The sequence below is a fragment of the Pogona vitticeps genome, chromosome 12, assembly GCF_051106095.1.
Source record: "Pogona vitticeps strain Pit_001003342236 chromosome 12, PviZW2.1, whole genome shotgun sequence".
Classification (NCBI taxonomy): Eukaryota; Metazoa; Chordata; class Lepidosauria; order Squamata; family Agamidae; genus Pogona; species Pogona vitticeps.
In genome coordinates, this window is record NC_135794.1 from 6,963,069 (window position 1) to 6,983,330 (window position 20,262).

A 20,262-nucleotide genomic window follows, 5' to 3' on the forward strand; every position below is an offset into this window, starting at 1 on the left:
TGTTTCAGCTGTCTTTTAGCTTTTGTTTTCTGCTAGGCTTCTCATAATATTGATGTACAAACGTTAGATTTTCCTATCCGTTGCTATGGTTACGTTTGGATTGCCATTTCAGCTGCAGAAATGAATGTGATGCACTACAAATCAGGGCTCCATAGTATGAACAGAGGCGTGCTCTTCAAACTTTTAAATTAAGCGTAGTGTTTATCAGGAAAAGTAAATACCCTACCAGAGTTGTCGCTCAGGGCCCTGTCAACTGATTGGATTATAACCTTGTGCTTCTGATACCTTCATACAGTACTTGTAATAAAAGTATTTGTAAACTTCCCAGAGTGGCCTTGGTAGTCAATATAAAAATCAATCAAACAAACAAAAAATTAAAAAATTTTCTGTGATAACCATGCAGGATGAGGCTATGATTTGCCATACTGCCTGTATCCAAAAGTCCATGTAACCATATTTAGCCAACTGTTCTTCGGAAGCTTGTGAGAAGAACATCTATACGTTTATGAACTCACTGCAAAGTGGAGGTTGGTGCTTATTATCTTCAAAGTCTCACATGGCTAGACTTTGATTGCTTAGAGGATGATTCTACCCTCACAATCTTTCCCCTCCTCTCAAGTCATGTTGAGTGGTCTCACTGTGTAATCCTTTACTTCCAGAAGTGCGGGCTTTAGGGAAACACAGGATACAAGCTTTATTTGTGGCAAGCTGCAAAACCCTGGTTATCTAGTAAGAGCCATTTGATTATTTTGTCCATGGTAGCCTGTATAATGTAATTGTAAACCGCCCGGAGAGTGCTTGTAGCACTATGGGGCGGTATATAAGTCCAAAAATAAATAAATAAATAAATGGTGTTTCAATGCCATCTGAAAATGTGTTTGTTCAACACTATATTGTCCAGTAAAATTATTGAATTGTTTTTCCTTGTGAAAAAAAAAGATCTCTGGCTTATTTTTTTAAAAAAAGTGATTATTCTGATCTGATCTGGTCTTTCAACGGGGAAATGAGATGCAAAAATTGACATGTAATTATTTTAATAAACAAATAATATTTATGGGTAGCCACCTCTTCTTTTTATCTCCAGCATTCTTGGGGTCAAAGCATAATCTTCTAAAAAAATTCCAAGTGTTTACCACATTCTCCCCAAAATCTTCCTGATTGTTGCCTCCTTTTGTATTGGAACAAGAAGAGCAACATTGGCTCATGCAATATCCATTATTCCTGCATGTATTTGGGTGGAGCATACAGGTGATTCTTAAAAATAATAACCTGCCAGATGAGTGAATGTTTGTTCTGCCACTTTTTTGCACAGCACCAGAACTGCCCATTCTGGAGAAAAGAAATTGGCTGATCTACCTGTACTATATCCGCAAAGACTATGATTCATGTAAGGTAGGAAAAAGATATATCTTGACTATTACCATTTTTCTAGTCACTCAAAAGGCCAACTTTGGGGAAAGGAGATAAGACTGCTTTTTTTTTTTTTTTGCATAAACCTTCGAAGGGAAAGATAAGGGATGTGTACATCTAGTTAAATTTTCTAAAGACTGTGGATTTAAAGTTGAACACTACTTTCGCTGTTGGGTCTGATAAGCTGCTAGAGTTTCTTTAGAGCCGTACTCCTAATGAAAAGCTCACAACAACAATACTCAGAGAGAAGTAACTATAGTTGGCTTCAGAGATGGAGACTTGAGTCGTGGGCCTCGCTGTCAAGTCGGACTTAAGTCTCACTGGTGACTCAACTTGGACTCTGGTTTTTTTTAATGACTTTGGACTCAACTAGTGACTCAGAACCCACCCATTCCCTTCCTTTTTTTCCCTAGGAAGAAAAGCTTGTTTTTGATAGGGACTCGGATTTGAGACTTGGGACTTGGTACCAAAGACTTTGACCAAAAGACTTCCCAACATCCCTGGTTAGCTCTGGGTCCAGCTTGGACATGAGGCTGAATAATGGGGGAGAATGTGGAATCCATATTCAAAAGGGCAGGAAAGATGGAGAGAAGGTTGCGTGTGAAACTGCAGTTTGGAGATTGGGAGATGCGATGTCTGAACCGGGTTTTTGTTACCTCCTGTGTATAAAAAGGCTCTTCTGCACTCTTTTTCTGACCTAAACAATTGCAGCATGTTAACCTTCTCATAGCTTCCTTTAGACCTGCTGCATATTTCTCCCTTTACCCCTGACCTGTCAGCCCATTCAGTGTAGCTAGTCGTCATGACCATGTTCATTTGGCTACTTCTGATGAAATTTCAGCCTGAGCTTAATTTATTTTGTTCACCATAAACATGCAGAGAGATGCTTTCAGATGTGTTTGTTAACACTGATTCTGGGGAGAGTGCATTCGCTTAAAATATACCCTTTTCCTTAGCTTGCTGTGCCAAAAACCCAACAATTTGAAACTTTGGTGGAATTCCTTTGTGTATGTATTGAAATGTCTTTGTAACATCTTTACTGAGAAGTGGCTGTGGAGAGAGAAAGAGTGCCTGTTCTTTTTGCTAGCAGGATGTCTAATGCAGTTAAAATCATTTGGTAACATAACTTTCTAAGACTCTTATGGTCAGTGTACAATCCTAGGCTGAAACTTCTGCTTAGCCGTCAGCTCGTGTTTCTCCTTTAGGGAGGTTGTTTGCTACTTCTCTGCCCAGCTACCAAATTTGAAGACACTGCTCCACTTTGGGCCAGTGTGGGCTGGATGTTCCTGTGCCAGAAAATATACATGGAATAGAAAGAGAGGAATCTAAAAGACTAGAAACAGTATAGTGGAATTTCCGATGTTAATGAGACTGCAATGCAGCTGTTGCATTGCATGTAAATGGCGTCCATCTGGTTTCAGTAAATTGATTATCTTGGCTACAACTTTGCTGAAGTGAATCACAACTAAAAAATATAAGCAAAAAGAAGAGTCATCTTGAATGGTCCTACAGGTGCAGGCTTTGTACCAAGGAGAATATTCTTTAGAGCTTTGGTATAGTGTTTTTTTAAGAAGATAATTTACTCTTTGCAAAGAGATTATGAACCACTAAGGACCATCCGGGCATGTGCTTAATTTTTTATTAGATGAATAACAGAATTCTACTCCAGAAGTACTGGGTAGTGGGAATTAAGCTTGCTTTGCTGTTATATATTCAGCGCCTGTTACTTGAATGTTAAGATTTTTTTTAATGCGGAAGGATTTTATAATGCCGTTAAATGAAAAGGAAAGCTTTGTCAGTGTTAAAAGAATCAAACAGCCCCTGCTCTTGGAGAATTTGACTTCAAGAGATTTTCTTTCCAGAAGGGACAAATTACAACATGAGAAGCAATTAGTTCAATATCCCTTTGCTGAAAAGAAGAGAAACAGGCTTGTTTTTAGTCGGGTATATTTCTTCACAAATACAAGCTTCATGTTGAAGCCAGTTGACTGAAGGACATAGTATTTGAGCTCCTAACTTAACTGCCCCTTATATAAAATGAATATTCTCCTTATTATTAAATTGTTGTGTCTTTACTGCTTGATTCAGATTGCTATAAAAGAGCAACTTCAGGAGACCCATGGGATGTGCGAATATGCTGTCTATGTTCAAGGTAGGTTTAAACCATAGGTACTTACACATACTGTACATAGTGTGGTTGGCATGCTTAAAGTGTAACTGGTATGCTCTTGGTTTGGGTTGACAGCGTCAGCAGGTGGTTGAACTAAGTTGATCCTTGCGGTCTAGTTCAACTCTGTTAAGTCTATGTTTCTGTGATTCTATGAATTCTGAAAAATGGCTTCTATGAATTCATTTGTTGTGTTCCTTCACAAATGATAAGTGTATAATGAAAAAAAATTAAAACATTCACCATTTGCATTATGTGCCTTCAGGTCACTTTTAGCTTATAGCAACTATAATAGGGTTTTTGAAATATATGAGATGTCCAAGGACTTGTTTACTATTGTTGTCCCACTCCAAATAGTTTCCATAGCGAGCTGAGCAGGAATTTGAACCCGAATCTCTATGTACCACTCTATCCACTAATTCACTTTTATTATATATTTCATTACACTTACACTGTTCTTTTCCTCTGAAGAGATCACAATTGACATACCTTTCCCATGTCCATGCTGCTTATGGGTCCAGATTCACCTCATTTTAACACAAAAAAATATACAGTGCAGAGTGCTTTCATTTCAGCAATCAAATTCTGAGACACACATTTATAAGAAGAGGGGGGAAAACATTTCAAAGCTAGTGCACTGTTTGCAACCAGAATGGTAGACTTTAGAGAATCTGGTTCACATTCCTACCCAGTTGTGAAGTGTAAATTATGGATATTATAAATAGATATATGGAATAAAGGTTTAGCATTGTTGTTAGATGAAAAACTGCCAGGCAGTACAGTTTTGAGGGACGACGCAGCCAGAAATGGGGCGTGAAGTGCTAAACTCTTTCCTGGTAGCTGCTCAAAATGATCTCTGCATGGCCTCCACCGTGATTTCCTGTGCACTGTCTCAGTCATATGGGTGGAAGACGAATCAGGGTTGGAGAAAGAGTCATCTAAATTTAGTCCTTCCTTCTGTGTGAGTGAGAGCCAGCTAGCTTCCTTCTGTTCCTGTCATGATTTTGAGTGTTTACATGCATGTGTGGAAATCTGCTTGGAGAAGTGAACTAAGAGGGAATCTGCCTCCTTCTGTAATGACAGAATGGGAGGGCAGAGAGGAGTGAGAGGGCCCGGGGACCATCTGTACTTTTCCTCCTGCCAGTGAGGTAGGTGGCCAGGATTCCCAGGATGTGACTCTGGGCCCCACATCCCCCACATGTCTCATGGTGAATGGATGAGTAGCAGAGGCTTAAAGGAGCCAATGCCAGAGCCTGAGAGTTCACCCACGGTGGGTCCTCTGCCAAGGGCCCTACCCTTCCTCTCACCCTATAGACACTTCCTTCGTAGCACAGGGGTGGGGAAGTGCCAAGTTTGCTGGGGCCAATTTGGCCCTCTTGGAGTCACCACAAGCTGTACCAGCTACATCCCATGCAATCACTAAGTGACTGGAAGTCTATTTCTGGTTCTGCAAGCCTCCTTTGCAAGCGTGGAGTGGCAGGAGCTGCTTATTTTAAAGGCTAGAGGCGTATAGTTTTCCGTAATGACAGATGATTGACATTCGGGAGGGCTCATGGACCTATACAGATTGAGCGGGGGGGCCTAATGCAGTCCCAGGACCATGTGATTTTCACCCATGAGTTAGCATAAGACAAGCAAAGCCACACGTCAGATCGAGCGTTGGGCTGCAGGAGTTGCCTTTCTGTCCTCACATGCTTGAAAAAGAAACAGACCCAGATCTGGAGGAAGGAGCACCTTCTAGCACCAGCTGGGGATGTGCCATTCATTTCCCATGACAACCATACTTTAGGGTAAGTTTCCCTAAGTATGCCAATTCCTCTACTTGCTGTATTAGCTATTGAGATCTATTTGCCATTAAAAATAGCTAGAACTTTGAGCTTATGATGGACTGTGGCCATTGCCACCCCTTCTAAGTCTAGAGGATTTGCCATGTCTACAACTAGGGCACAATCCATGCCTCTGGGCTCTGCTTGTTCCAGGGAGTCAGGGAGATGGTGGAGGTGACGGTGCCTTTGTTTCAAGCCTGTAGCTCTGCTATGCTTTCGCCTGCTTCCCCCTTGCCTCCATTTTACTTGCTTCCACTGCAGAGCTGACAGGTTGGTTCTCTGGGCTCTCCTCTCATATTCCTGCGAGGATTGTGCCCAGAGTATTTCAGTAAAAGAGTCCTTGATTAACATTTTGTGGCCATGTTGATTTTCAGCTTTGATATTTCGATTGGAAGGGAAGATTCAAGAATCGCTCGAGCTTTTCCAGACATGTGCTATTCTCAAACCTCGAAGCGCCGACAATCTCAAACAGGTGGCCCGATCACTGTAGGTGTTCTTTAATCCTTTAGATTTCAGGTATCACATGGCCAGCCATGGTGGTTTATGTTCCATTAGCCTCCTTCACACCTGCATAGTCTTAACTGCTCACCCTCTCCCCCTTCCTGCATCCTAAAGAATACACAAAGAGTCCAAATGGAGCAGAGCTCCAAGGGGCCTACCCACTCCAGCATCTTTTCCCCCCAGTGGCCAACCACATGCTTCAAGGGAGCCTGCATATAGGCTGAGAGGCAGCAGCCCACCTCCCTGTTCCCTCCCTCCCCATTGCTATTCAATGCTCTGCTGCTTTTGACTGCTTCCCTGTGGCTGCCATAATTAAAACCTCTATTGAGAACCAACAATGTTCTCTTCCTTGGTCCCCCTTCATACGTTATGATTTGTCCCCGTCTACCTATGAAATCAGGCCATCAAGAAAAAGACTATCCAACACTCTCATATATAAGGTCTTTTTGACCAGCTGAGAGCTGGCTTTGGGATGTCCTAGCCCCTAGATATATTAAAAAGAATATATATTTTGGCATCTCATGGTTATTTTGTTTGACTCTGCAACACAAGTATCTGTACAGCTTTCTTTGATTTCTCTGTCTGATGGACCACTGCCTGTCCAGTGATACCTTTAGGAGGAAAGGCTGAGAAAAATGAAGATGGGAAATGTTTTTGCAGGTTTCTTCTGGGGAAGCACAAAGCAGCTATTGAAGTTTACAATGATGCAGGCCGGCACAACGAGAAGGACTGGGTAAGTGTGAGGTTTTCCTTCCTGGCTGTAAGTAGAATTGATTAGATTTTGACACATGAAAGGTAATGAGTGACCTTGGGCTGCTCGCTTGTGCTGATGAGAAGCAGCTCGCCCTTCAGGATGCAGCTCATGTAGAGAAACATGAATATGTATCCAGCTGTATGCAGATGCAGCCATGATTATTCCTGCAGCTGCAATAACTGGGGACAGCGCTAATGTCACAGCAGATTTCCCTGCTCTCTGTATTGGCATACAATTCCGTTTAAGATAAATATTTCCCAGTGCAACAGGGGGACTTAAGCACAGCTCATGGATTCTCATGTGTAGGGAGGGAAGTGACAGCATAGGCCAGCCTTTAGTCCCATAAGCAGTCCGGTCACTTTCCAGCTGCAAGGCAGTTTCACAGATCTATGATGAAACGGTGTCAGAAGGTATACACAGTCTTTCCCCCAGGTAAAGCAAAATGGAGAACGCACTGGCTTGTGTCTCTACCAGATGTGCGCACAGATGGCTTCCTGTTTTAATATTCAGCAGGAAAACAAAACCTGACCATGTACTCTTTTATAGACACAAAGCCATGTGCTGGTAGCTAATCCCTCTGTAGCCTCCTGCATTTATTTGCCAGTTCTCATCCCATCCTTAAGCCAAAGGGGCCTCAAAGTGGCTAACAAACATTTAAAAGCCATAAGACAAAAGGTGCATGGATGGAGCAGCCAGAATGCATCTGTTCCAGATCATGTTAGAATCCACAGTTTTACAAGCCATCTGTGAGGAAGACTTTCTCAGGGCAGAGGCATTCCGCCTCCAATGCTCTGTTTGCCCCAGTATATGCTTGGAGAGTCACTGTAGTTACTGCCGTTGAAGAATGGCAGGGGTTAACCATCGACAGCAGCAGAGAGAACGAGAAAATCTGCATTTAACGGATCCTTCTCAGTCAGTGGAGGAGTAAACCCAACACAAAAAGGTCAACTCCTCCATCTTGACAAGACACATATCCAGATCTGGCTGACGAGGAGGAAACACCCTCCAGTCTTGGATTTGTCTTCTTGGAGAGAGAGCAGCTCTTTTCCTTTGCTGCCCCGATGAAGCCTCTGGAGCAGGTTTCCCCCCATTACCTTAATTGTCCAATGTGGTTTCTTTTACCTAGTCCTCCTTCTTTCCTCCTCCTCCTCCCCCCATTATTTCTGTAGTTCAGCCAGGTGAAGGGGATGATTTTTGGAGGAAGTTAGTTCTGCAGGGGAAGTTAGTTCTGCAGGAGAATCCCCTGGACTGCAAGGAGAACAAACCTATCAGTTCTAAAGGAAATCAACCCTGAGTGTTCACTGGAAGGACAGATCCTGAAGCTGAGGCTCCAATACTTTGGTTGTCTCAGGAGAAGAGAAGACTCCCTGGAAAAGGCCCTGATGTTAGGAAGGTGTGACGGCAAGAGGAGAAGGGGACGACCGAGGATGAGATGGCTGGACAGTGTCTGCGAAGCAACCAACATGAATTTGACACTACTCCGGGAGGCAGTGGAAGATAGGAAGGCCTGGCGTGCTCTGGTCCATGGGGTCACCAAGAGTCGGACACGACTAAACACAACACATAGTTCTGCAGGAGACTACCTCCCACTGCTTTTTTTTTAGCCTTTTAGGTACATTTTCACTTGCTGTGTCATCTTAAGAGAGGCAACCTTGCTTCAGCTGTTTGCTTGTGCAAACAGACTGCTTCTCAGATCTAGGTCCTGCCATCTGGAAGTTGTGTCATGGCAAATGGACTTCTTTCTTGTTAGGTTGAAATGTTTTGCTACTCTCCCAAGCAGCTTCTTCAGTCTGAGGAGTGTTGGTAGGAGATCCTTGATAGATCCACCACGTTCGTTATTCACTACAGCCAATTCAGACCAGGGCAGAAGTGAAATCAACGTGTAGGATCTATCAGGGATCTCCTATCAACTCTCCTCAGACTGAAGAAGCTGCATGGATGTGAGGCCCAGATGGAGACCATTCCATCAAGGAGATTTTCCTTGCTTCCTTTGATCTAAAGGAAGCTGTCCAGCATGTCCCCATCAAGGCAACTGATAGACACTTTCTGCACTTCTCCAATGGAAAACTTCATTTTCAAGATGTTTCTGTTTGGCCTGGCATCACGGCCATGGTTATATGTGATAAGGTTGGCAGCCCTAGTAGTCATCTGAGCTCCTCAAGAGTCCAGGTGTACCTGTACCTGCATGAGTTATGCAGTGGGAGTTAATTATATACCCAGAACAACATAGATGGGAGAAATATTTGGGTTTATTCCACCACCACCCCCATCAGCTTGGTTCCTTAGAGACCTATGCTCCTTTTCATCATACTCTTAACCATTTTATTGAGATGGGTTTGGACATCCAAAGTGATTCTCATGGCTTCCTGGAGGCCTTAGACTGGCTTTGCCTTGACAGTTGCTGCTCAGGAGAGACTTTGTTTTGCATTTTATCCAGAACTGGAGTGGCTTCATCTCTCTGCTTGGAGATTGAGCCATGATGGATCTTAAAAAATGAGTTACTAACCAATATGGCGGCTGCCGTCCTTTTATTTAAAACAGGTTTCACTAACATGAGCTATGATATTATTTGGTCTGCCTTCCAGCACTAGAGCCGGTGGAAGGATGTTTCTTCACATGAAGGAAAGACCGTGGGTGGTGTCTGGTTTCCTACCCGTGGGACTGGAAAAGGGCTGGGTGTTTTGTTTTTGTTTTGTTTTTCAGTAGGAATTACCATTTCTCGGCCTGATAACAGCCTGCATTTGGGTCTGGGAGCAAAAATGTGACCCCCAACTCCACCAAGGTTACATTTCCCATCTTAAATAATAAACATTTGACATTTGGCCTGTAAAGGACTGCATTAGAGACTGTTGCCAAGCTCAGCTCTTAGGAATTTCACTTTATCATTTTTTGTTAGATGGAGATTATCTGTGAGCCATCTGAGAACACAGGGCAGCTGGTTAGAGGTGCGCTCTTTCAACAGGTAGAATCGTCTGTAGTTTTTGAAGGGATTGGTCCTTTGCAGATCGTTTCTGAATGTTTCATGGAATGTCAAGAGGTTTTCGTATCCTTGGGTATTGTATCCAATTTACAAATAATCCTCTTTTCTTTTATCCCTAGGAAATCTGCCACAATTTGGGTGTTTGCTACATGCAGCTAAAATATTTCAACAAGGTAATGTCAGGGAATTCTCTGGCAGGCAGTTCAAATGGTTGTTTTGCATCACTAGGGCAATGCAGGACAATTTTGAGGCTGTGGGCAAAATAAATATTTTTTTGGTTTGTTGTTAAGAAGAGGGGGCTGTGCAGGAAACAGGTAGAACATGCATGGAATGTCACTCTTTTGAATTGCAGTTTCCCAAATGTACTTGCGGCCACAAGCTCTGGAGACAGTGGCTTAGGGTGAAGAAAAAGGAGGCTGGGGTTAGTGGATAGTAAACGATGGAGGGGGATATAGTGGTACCACTCTGACCACTAGGATTCCCCAGCCAAGCTTCCTATGGTTGTAAATATTGGAGACAAGGTGATTTTTCAGTCTCTGCCAAGTGGAAGCCTATTAACTTACTGTTGAGAGTTGCATCTCTGACTTCTCTGTGTTGAATCCTGTCCACATACTGCATACTAGCCAAGTTCTTCTCATAAGAACATTGTGAGTCAAAAGCAGAAGGGGGAAAACATGGCCCTTATAAGAGAGACCTACCTTTTCAGGTATCAAACAATCTTTTTGAATTGTACTCCAGAAGCCTAAAAGGGAAGTGATTTGGTCTAGAAGACCAAATTGTGCATTCTGTTATTGTATAAATTTAAGTTTGCCTGAGCTGTGATCTTTAGACTTCCTGAGATTGTATTAAACCACGTGGTCTCCTGTATGTTTAGCATTTAAGGGCATTTAGAAGTTATGAAGTCTGTGGTACCAGGCTTCGTGCTCTGGAAAGGACATACAGAGCACGTGACCATAGCCTCTCGAGACTGAAGGATGCCTAAGAGAAGAGGTGACGTGGAGCATCCAGGATTGGCACAGTGTCTCTGCTAGTAGTAGCGCAGCCTCCGAGTCAGCAGAAGCCTTGGCAAGAGGAGGCTCAGATCTCATCCTTGCAAACTCTGGAAGCGGCCATCCCAGGTCATCTCACGTTTTGGGAACACACACATTTGCATGAGGCAGTCTTTGACTTTCAAGGGAAGGCTCTCCTGATGTCTTTCTGTGCCATCAGTGTGATAAACCTCTTCCCATTTACTACCTTCACATGCCATGTGCTGTTTGTGCATCGAGTCACCCCATCCTATAAAGTATAATGAAGCCTGCAGAGTACGCTGGCATTTTCACTTTTTAATCATGACTATCCTGTGCAGCATAATTCTTTTTCACTCTGTCAGCAACTCTCTCTTCCCCCCCCCCTTTAATGTGTCATGAAAAAAAAACCCTGAAACCTTTCATTCCTGCCCCACGGGCTGGGCCCTTGGGAGGGAGGGAGGCCATGGCAATCGATGGCTCTCATTGGAAGAGATTAACAGTGTGCCCAGGAGGCCCCTTAGTGTGGCTCAGCAGCCCTCCAGCCTCCGTGCCGGGATAAGCATTTAGTGATGTGCTGTAAAAGCTTGCTTATCGATCCGGTCTTGGCCCTCCACACAGAAGGGCCAGCTCTGGCCTCCTGGAGCTTGCCGAAATGCCCCAGGCTTGCCAAGGGGAGAGGGGCGCAGCAGGTGCAGCTCTCAGCTGAAGTGCAGAGGGTTCTTGGGTCTCGACCGGCAGGGGTATGTGGCCGGGGTGGAGAGAGGAAATGGAAAGGAAGGCCACGCCTCATTCACCTGCCAGAAGGCTTTGCAGGTAGGGGTCCTCTCCGAAGAGTGTCAAGGTTTTTATTTGGAAGAGGAAGAAAAAGGAGATGGGAAATCTTACTTTCCTGCAACTACAATGCCCAGGCCCACCCCAACCGCACAGCCAGTGTTGATCCTGGCTGGGGACACACACACCCGAGGAGGGCCAGAGTGCCCTTGTTCCATCCCTTAGGTCCCCAGTTAAAATGAGAACGAGAAGAAATGGGAAAACCCTTTCTCGGCCTGAGTCACAGAAGACTTGCCGTCCACGCAGTGGCCAGAGCCTCTGACTTACCCAGCTCTGCACACAATAAGACCCATGATGCCATCAGTCTATAATTACATTTTGCTGTTCCCTCCCCGCAAGGTTCTGAGGGTCCCTAGGAATCCCTTTCAACCTGGGGAGTCTCAGAGTGGGAAGAAGCTTTAATCTCCCCAAATCGTTGCTGCTGGTCATTAAAGCCCCCCCCCCCAATATCCCAAGGCTCCCAAAGGCTGCCAGAAAGCTTTGCAGATCAGGGTCCTCTCCAAAGAGTCCCAACCTTTTTGGGCGGGGAGAGGAATAGGAAACTTAAAGATTAAAGTCCATGGCTGACAGCATCAGACGTATGCATTTGGAGTTGCCCACCCAGGGTTCCAGCCGTTATCTGGCTACATAGACAAATGGCTCAGTTGGTGGTGCTTTGGAGCCAGGGCTCAATCTGGGGCTTTTGAACAGCACTGCCTTTGACATCATCTGCCACCCGCACAAGGTTTCTTTCTTCTGTCTGAGCTGAGCTCAAAGTAGAAAAATGAATGATGTTCTATTTTTCCTGGTTGTAATTCAAAGCATTTGAGGGTGGCTTGGTCTTGACAATTAAGAGCCATTCACTTTACAAAAGTCCTGCTGCTCATCCAACTCCCTATAGCGTTGGACCCGGTGAAAAAGTAGCTGGCTGTGGGGAGTGTAGGGATCAGCCCAACCTTTTCAATTTACGGCTACACCCCTGGGTCCAACTCTGTATAAAACAGCTTCATAAGTCCATACTCATTAGCTGCTGAGCTTTTTCCTAAAATATATTTTTCCTTGTGCTTTTAACATCTGTGGCCATGAAAAGTACAGATTTTTTAAAAAAATAAAAAATGAGAAATGGATTTCTTGATTTTTCTGATCGTCAGCAGGTTGCAGAAATGTGCTTCCCAAGGCTTGGCCCCCTTTTGCTGCTTCAGAACCTCAACTGCATAGGACCCACTGCTAGGGCTGGCAGTATTTGACCAGGAAAAGTTGCCCTCTTTGAGAATCCTGTCCTCTGTGCTCTTGTCCAGGCCAAAGATCAGCTCAACAATGCCCTGCAACTTGGCCGACATGACCTGACATCCATGGTGCTTGGGAAGATCCACCTGTTGGAGGGCAATAAGGAGGAAGCGATCGAAGTCTATAAGAAAGCCGTGGAGTAAGATCTCTTCCTGGACCCTGTTGGATTGGGGTGGGATGAAGAGAAGAGGCTTGGTGCTCAGCAACGGCTCCCAGGATATAGAACAGCCGAGAGGTGCTGTGCCTTCCTCCTCCCCCCCCTCGGGGGGTGTCCCTTTGGAGCATAGGGGGTGCCCATCACAATTCTTCAGTCCTGAGGATATAGGCCAGGGATGAATAAATGTAGCAGATACATATAGGGGCCGGTTCCCCCAGGATCTGAAACACACATACACACCTCAAAAAAAGTGAGTGCACCATTTTCAAGGTCAGGGCCAGCACATCCATTAAGTCGGAGGCAAGCAGTTCTGGGGGCAGAATTGAAAGAAAATGTGCAGATTAGTCTCTCCGGCTTCCGTCACTATAATTGGGAGACCTTTGGGCACCAAACGGTCTTGGGCTGTCCCTGTCAAAAAATCTTCTTTCTTCCTTTGCCTAGGAATGGACGCTGCCCTTATAGGAGCAATACAGCACTGGATGTCCTAAAGCGAGGGTCTCTTTTCTCTTTATGTGTTTCAGGTTCTCCCCTCAAAACACAGAGCTCCTTACAACTTTGGGTTTGCTGTACCTGGAGGTATGGAAGCCAGTTAACGGGCTCGCTGTTTAATGTTGTTGGTCCGGCAGCTATGTTATGACATGCACATCCAGGCATCCCTGTTCCTGCTTAAGATTCTCCTCTCAGGTCTTCCAGTCTCAGGAAGAATGGAACTGTCCCTTCTCCTTAGGTCCTCAAGGAAGGGGATATGAGAACCAACCTATGTAGCTGCACCAGAGTTGAAATCTCGACGGGCCCCTTCTGCGATATTTGCTGCTCCAATGAGGAGAGTAAAATGATAGTTTAATGAATTTTCCTTGTAAAAAAGAACTGCAGAAACTATCAGATAAGGCCTCTTAGCTGGAATTAGAAATGACTTGAAAGAGATTAAACCTTTATTCTGGCCAGTCGGAGGGGGGGGGGCTGGCATTTCAAAGGAAGCAGATTCTGAGGCTGCTCCTCCAAGCGCATTTTCATCCCAAATGAGCTCTCATCGCGGCTTTGAGAGAGATGGCACGCTCATCAGCGCCGGAGAGAGCTCCAGGGCTTTGGAGCTTGCAGTTTAGAATGAGGAGAGGTTGGTGTGTGGAGCACAGGAGGATGAACCCCCCCTCTGGCTCACCTGGTAACACAGTTCTTTCTCTTCCCCCCCCCCCCAAATATTCCTGGGAGGATCTCAGCAGGGAGGGAAGAAGCTAGGCTCTTTCTGAGCCTTTTTTCTGAGAAAGTTCTGAAAAACTGAAAGCAGGGAAGCTTGCTCTTTGCTCTCCTGCTGGGTCTCCTCCTCGGTTAGAAAGGTATTTGCTCAGGAGAGGAGAAAACCATCAAAGCCAAGGTGGGAGGGACGGACTCTGTTAATCGCCCAGCCCAAATTCTGGCCTCAGACTATAAACAGACTGCGAATACCTGAATAGGGAGGGCTAAATGTCCTCCGAGTTTCCCCGTTTCCAAAATTTCCTCCTATTCCTAGGCAGCACTGCATGTGACACAAGCCATTGCTTTACACGTAAGTACCTCATATGGGATGTCTTTAGAGTAGCCATTCTCAACCGGGGGCCCTGGCACATTGGAAGGGGGCCCACGGGCTGGAAGCACTTCTTCACACACCACTTTCTAAGGTTCGTTATGGGACTTACACAATCCGGATTTGGCCTCGGTTTCTTTCATGTGGTGTTCCTGGCCTTGATGCAAAAATGGTTGAGGATGGCTGCTCTTGATCAGGGGAGGGTGAACCCTTTTTCACCTTGGGGGCCACATTCCTCTCTGTGTACCTTCTCTTTGACCAACTTTGGGCCAGCAGTGGGCCAGGGTCCCGTCCCAAAATGGGATGGGGCCAGAACAGTTTTGTTTCACCATCCCCACAACCACACACTTTCCCTTTTCCACTCTGAGCTGCACAGAGAGGAAACCAGTCAGTTACATGATAGAAGGGATACAAAGGCAGCACTTGCTGCAAGAGCTTGACATGTTATCTCCTCCGTTACAGAGCAAACCCCTAGCTTTGTTTCGCAACGGCTGTGGTGTTAGTAAAATGTGGCTGTGCCTCTAAAAATGCAGATCCCTTTGATTCTGGCGAGATTCCTCTCTGATTCAATGCTTTTTGCATCTCCCAGCAGCCTCAGAAGCAGCCCGCCTTCTCAGGAAAGAGTGGTCACTAGAGCTGGCTTGGAATTTTGAGGGTAGGGAGAGATTTGGGGCCAGATGATTAGGGATTCTTTAGGAAGAGCAGGGCATGTTAGTGAGAGAGAAGGTGCAAATCTGGCTGGTATGGACCACTGACTTTGCTGCTTCTGCATTTATGAACAGCAAAACCTTACATAGTTGTTGGACAGCTAGATAGCTCAGTGTGTTAGGTCCCTGGCTGTGGAGTCAACGGTTGGGAGTTCCATTCCCCACTGTGCATCCTAGAAGAGCCAGCCTGGGTGGCCTTGGGCCAGCTGCACTGCCCCAGGGCACCCCCTAGAGGAAGGGAACGGGAAACCACTTCTTTATATTCTCTATCATGAAAACCCTGAAAAGGGTTGCTGTATGTCAGGATTGACTTGATGGCACATAATTTGGGATCTCAAGTGTGGTGGATAGAGTGGATGCTCCCTAGGGGAGCTGAACTGGTAAAAACCACTCCTTAAATATCTCACTCACCTTGAAAGCCCTATTAAAGTCGCTGTAAGTTGGTTCCGACTTTACGACACTTATTACGTACAGTGGTTGTGTACTGAGTTCTCTCCGGTGCTGGAGCAGAGGACTGCTCATGCCCCTCCCCTCCCTGCTGTTACTTTCTGTATATGAAGATTGCTGTGACTTTAGAGAAGGCATGTAGGCTCTCCATCCTGGCAAGAACCCCAGCTTTCGAGGAGAGCCTGCTTCTTCTTCATGGTTGAAAAGCTGCGCCTGAGCAGATGCCTGGGTGTGTGTGAATGGGGTGGCCAAGAAGGGGGAAGGAGGGTCCAGCTCTTCTCTCCGGACACGTCAGGAGAGAACCAGCTAAATAAAGAGGGACGTTTTGTTGCCAGAAGGGTTGTTTTGTTGATTTGCGTTCCTGGTTGGAGATACCGCATCAGCCGAAGCAGCCACAGGAAGTGGTTTATCTTTCTTGTAACAAAAGTAACATAAAAGCCAGCCATTTATCTGTCATAGATTATTTTTGCTGACCCTTTTTAAAAATCTTTTTCTTAGCTGAAGGATTACCAGAAAGCCTTTGAGCATCTTGGGAACGCGCTGACGTATGATCCCAGCAATTATAAGGTAACTCACAAAGTAGGAATGTATTTTGTGGTTGATGGCGGGGGGGGGGGAAGCAGGTTGAACAAACCTTTCCCCGAATCCGTGCTGAACAAATGGGTAACCTGGTCATGGAGTAATGAAATTAAGTAGGAACCACCTACCAAATCAGCCATTCTCAACCCCCTCTCTTTTTTTTTTGGCCACAGCCCTTTCAGGAGCTCTTCTCAGATTCCATCCCCCCCCCCATCAAGCAAGGCTACAATATGGACAAATATCGTACTTCTCACAGTTTCAGTCTGTGGCCCCTTTCAAATATGCCAGGGCCTCCCAACATGGCTGACCAACATCGTCTAGGTTTTTTTCTCAGTCCTTGTTTTAAACGTCTCCAGCTTTCATAGCTTTGCATTTCCCTTCATAACATTGCATTCATGAGCAAAAGCAAAAAAGAAATTTCTCCATTCAGGACTCTGCAATGTAATGTCCTTGCTCCCTTACTTACCTACCTACACTAATGAAATGTGCAGCCGCTACAGATGAATTTTTGTTTTCTCTGTTTTTTTACAGGCCATTTTGGCAGCTGGCAGTATGATGCAGAGCCATGGAGACTTTGATGTGGCCCTCACCAAGTACCGGGTAGTAGCTTGCGCTGTTCCGGAGAGCCCTCCGCTCTGGAACAACATTGGCATGTGCTTCTTTGGCAAAAAGAAATACGTAGCGGTAGGTGTCCCACTACCTGCCCTGCTTAAAATGTCATTTATAGTTCCCTGCGGAGCAGGGTCCTGTTTTCTTCCCCTATGTTGATCAGCTGACTAGAGATGGGGGTATTCATATACCAATACCCCTGCACAGGTGGACATAATGAGGCTGGACTGTCCACTCACCCGTCCACTGCTGCAGCCGGCTCTATGCTCCCTTCCAATCGTTCTGGATTTTGCAGTCGACTAGCCACTCCTGGCAGGAAGTGGGAGGATGAACCTCCCTGCCAGGCTAACGAGTGGCTAGTCAACTGCAAGCTCCGGAGCGATTGAAAGGGAGTGTGGAGCCGGCTGCAGCAGCGGACAGGTCAATGGATGGTCCAGCCCCAGGGAGCCGGCCCCTTGTTATGTCCACTTGTGCGGAGATATTCATATATGAATACGAATACCCCCATCTCTACAGCTGACATTTTAGCACCTATCAGTTCATCAGACAGACGCACCTCTCCTTTGGAAGCATTTAGTTGCATGTGTTACATTTCACTAACTCTAACTTGCTTTAAATTAATTGCTTTTTAAAAAATCCAAACATCTTCCTTTCTCCCTCTGACCACAAAGGTGGACTTTTCCGTGTGTTCTAATGCTTGGTTGCCTTATTAGCAAACTGGAAGATCTCACTCTGGTTTTGTGAAGTTCACTTCAGCCAGCACTGCCAGCTTGACATTTCTTTTTGAGAGAAATGCTATTACAGTGGTGCCTCGCACAACGAGCGCCCCATAGAGCGATGAATTTGCTCTACGGGGACGTTTTTTCGATTGCTGATGCGATCGCAGAGCGACGGCCCCAATGGGCGAAAATCGCAGAGCGAAGGTTGGTAAGCGGTTCGCTTACCGACCTTCACTTTGCGACCTGCCAATCAGCTGTTCCACGGCTACAAAATGGCCACCGGAAGCCCCAAAATGGCCGTGCGCAGTGTTTTCGCGCCCTCGTTAAGCGAAGGGAGGGCGCGAAAATGGCTGCCGGCCATAGAGGAACATCGCTGTAAGTTTAATGCATTCCAATGGCTTTTTTCTTTCCGTACAGCGATGTTTCACACAGCGAGGGTTAATCCAGAACAGATTAACCTCGCTGTGCAAGGCACCATTGTACTTGGAAGAAGCAACGCAGCTGACACTGGTCTCGGGCCCCCTTTGCCCTCCTCTTTTACTGAACCAAGCCCTTTTCCCTTGCAGGCCATCAGCTGCCTGAAACGGGCAAACTACCTGGCACCCTTTGACTGGAAGATTCTGTATAACCTTGGCCTCGTCCATCTGACAATGCAGCAGTACGCCTCTGCGTTCCACTTCATCAGTGCAGGCGTCCATCTCCAGCCAAAGCTGGCAGAACTCTACATGCTGTTAGCAGGTACCAACAACGGGCATCCACCCTTCCTGGTCACTGCAGTGAAAATGCTGCTCCTTTCTGGGATGAAGAGTTGCCCACCTTGCTCTGAGAGCTAACATTAATTTGTGTAGTGTTTTGAGCACGTAAGTGGGTCAAGAGACTTTCCCGAACCTGCTGCTCTCAGGTCCATGTCCAACATTCTGTTCAGTGGACTCTGGCTGGAAATAAAATCAACAGTGACTAGTTCATGTTAGAGCTCCTCTAACATGTGAGACCTCTAAGTAAAGGAAATGGCGGCTTCTCATCCTTGGTTAGCACTGTGTGTAAACACAGGAAGCAGCTTTGTCCAAGATTAGTCATTGGTCCTTCTCACCCAGTATTGCCTACTTCTGTGGTTTTCTGGGTGTTTGAGGCTTTGACTCCCATCTGCTCGCAGGCTGTTTTGGCTAGCGCTTTGTTGACATGAAGCCCAGAACGCCATAGGCCTATGTCTGAAAATGTTTACTCTAGTAGTGGTTACCCATTATCTCAGGTTGGGGATCCCCTCCATCATTTGGAGTACTATAACTGGAACTAGCAAGAGCTGGACATGGGATTTTCTATGTCCACATGTTCACTGCTGGAGCTTTGTCTCTCCATGTGCTGCTGATGGACAGGATTGTTGTCTCTGTCGGAGACCAGAACCTCTGTCTTAGAGAAGGAGGGTATGTTCACTAGGCAAACTCCAGTTCAGCAGGTTGCAGGGCTCCCTTAAGATCATGAGCTGTGAGTTATGCTTCTGATTCAAAACTCTCCTTGGGGGGGGGGGGGAGTTGCAATCTCTCACATCTCCCCTCTTGACCTCAAACGTGCAACACTGATTTCGAGGGTTTCATCACGCTGTCAACAGAAGTCATCCCTGTTGTTCTTGTCTCGATGCAGTTGTGCTGACCAATCTTGAAGATCCTAAGAATGCCAAACTAGCCTATCAAAAGGCTTCTGCACTGGACATGTAAGCATTTTTATTTTGTTTATGCGAGGTGGGTATAAGGAGCAGCCTTCTTGTTGAGAGTAATACTTTCTGTACCAACTGCAAAGTGGCAACACATCTTCGTAACCTTGAACCTGAACCATAAGGGTGGCAGTACTGGAAGTCTTTCTTATTTCCTAGGGCCAGACGAGAAGCATGTAAAATTCTGGACTGCACTTTCAAAAGTTAAAGCAGCCAGCATGGTGATGCTGGTGGGTGTTGTCTTGATTGAGGCATGCTCGTATCTCATGTCTTGCCTGTCTTTTTCTTCAGCTGTGCACATTCACTGCTCTGGTCTCATCATCCTCTGAGTGGGTTTTCTGTTTCTGGGGGAGAAGAATTCTGCAGTGCCTTCTCCACAGGTGGTCTCAGCCCATACAAGAGGGTTCAGAAAATGGCTGCCTTCTGTACAGTGCACACCTGAATGGGGGGGGGTGATGCAGAAAAGTGAAGTTGAAATGTACACAAAGTACCTTAAAGCAGTGGTCCCCAACCATGGGCCTCCATATGTTCTTGGATTTCAACTCCTAGAAATCCTGGCCAGCAGAGGTGGTGGTGAAGGCTTCTGGGAGATGTAGTCAAAGAACCTATGGAGGCCCAAGGTTGGGGGCCACTGCCTTAAAGGCAATATTCTTTAGCTTGCCTTTGCTGTTTTGTGGGAACTCAACCTGACACATTCGGTTCCCTCGGACACTGGCACTTAGTTGGGCTTCTTCCTGAGGGTTCTGACCCCCCCTCCTGTCTTTCTTGTGCTGTAGATGCAACCCTCTGATAAGTCTCAACTTTGCAGTTCTGCTCTACAATCAAGGGGATAAGGAAGAGGCTGTCCTCCAGTACCATGAGATGAAAAGGAAGGCCCAGGCATTAAAGGAGAACGCCCTGGAGTTTGACTCTGAGGTAGGTTGCTTTAAACCACTGACTGGAGCTCCTGCAGCTACACAGCTGAGCTGCAAAGCACTCAGATCAATTGTATGCCCAAGAGCAGTGCTGACTTTGATGGAGAATTTATTTA

At 45.9% G+C, this 20,262-nt stretch overlaps 1 protein-coding gene across 3 annotated transcripts in view; it reads left to right on the top strand.

Annotated features, from left to right (window-relative positions):
• Positions 1–20,262, top strand: part of BBS4 (Bardet-Biedl syndrome 4) — a 44,136-nt gene that overhangs the window by 18,539 nt on the left and 5,335 nt on the right. The window contains exons 3-14 of one of the 3 annotated variants that reach the window (XM_072981953.2): positions 1,313–1,392; positions 3,499–3,562; positions 5,778–5,889; positions 6,565–6,637; positions 9,758–9,811; positions 12,757–12,884; positions 13,424–13,478; positions 16,116–16,184; positions 16,728–16,880; positions 18,091–18,262; positions 19,163–19,232; positions 20,009–20,147. In XM_072981953.2, coding sequence (XP_072838054.2) covers positions 1,313–1,392; positions 3,499–3,562; positions 5,778–5,889; positions 6,565–6,637; positions 9,758–9,811; positions 12,757–12,884; positions 13,424–13,478; positions 16,116–16,184; positions 16,728–16,880; positions 18,091–18,262; positions 19,163–19,232; positions 20,009–20,147 — 1,169 coding nt within the window. The remainder of the gene's footprint in view (positions 1–1,312; positions 1,393–3,498; positions 3,563–5,777; positions 5,890–6,564; positions 6,638–9,757; positions 9,812–12,756; positions 12,885–13,423; positions 13,479–16,115; positions 16,185–16,727; positions 16,881–18,090; positions 18,263–19,162; positions 19,233–20,008; positions 20,148–20,262) is intronic. The other 2 variants (XM_072981956.2, XM_072981954.2) reach the window with 2 other exon arrangements.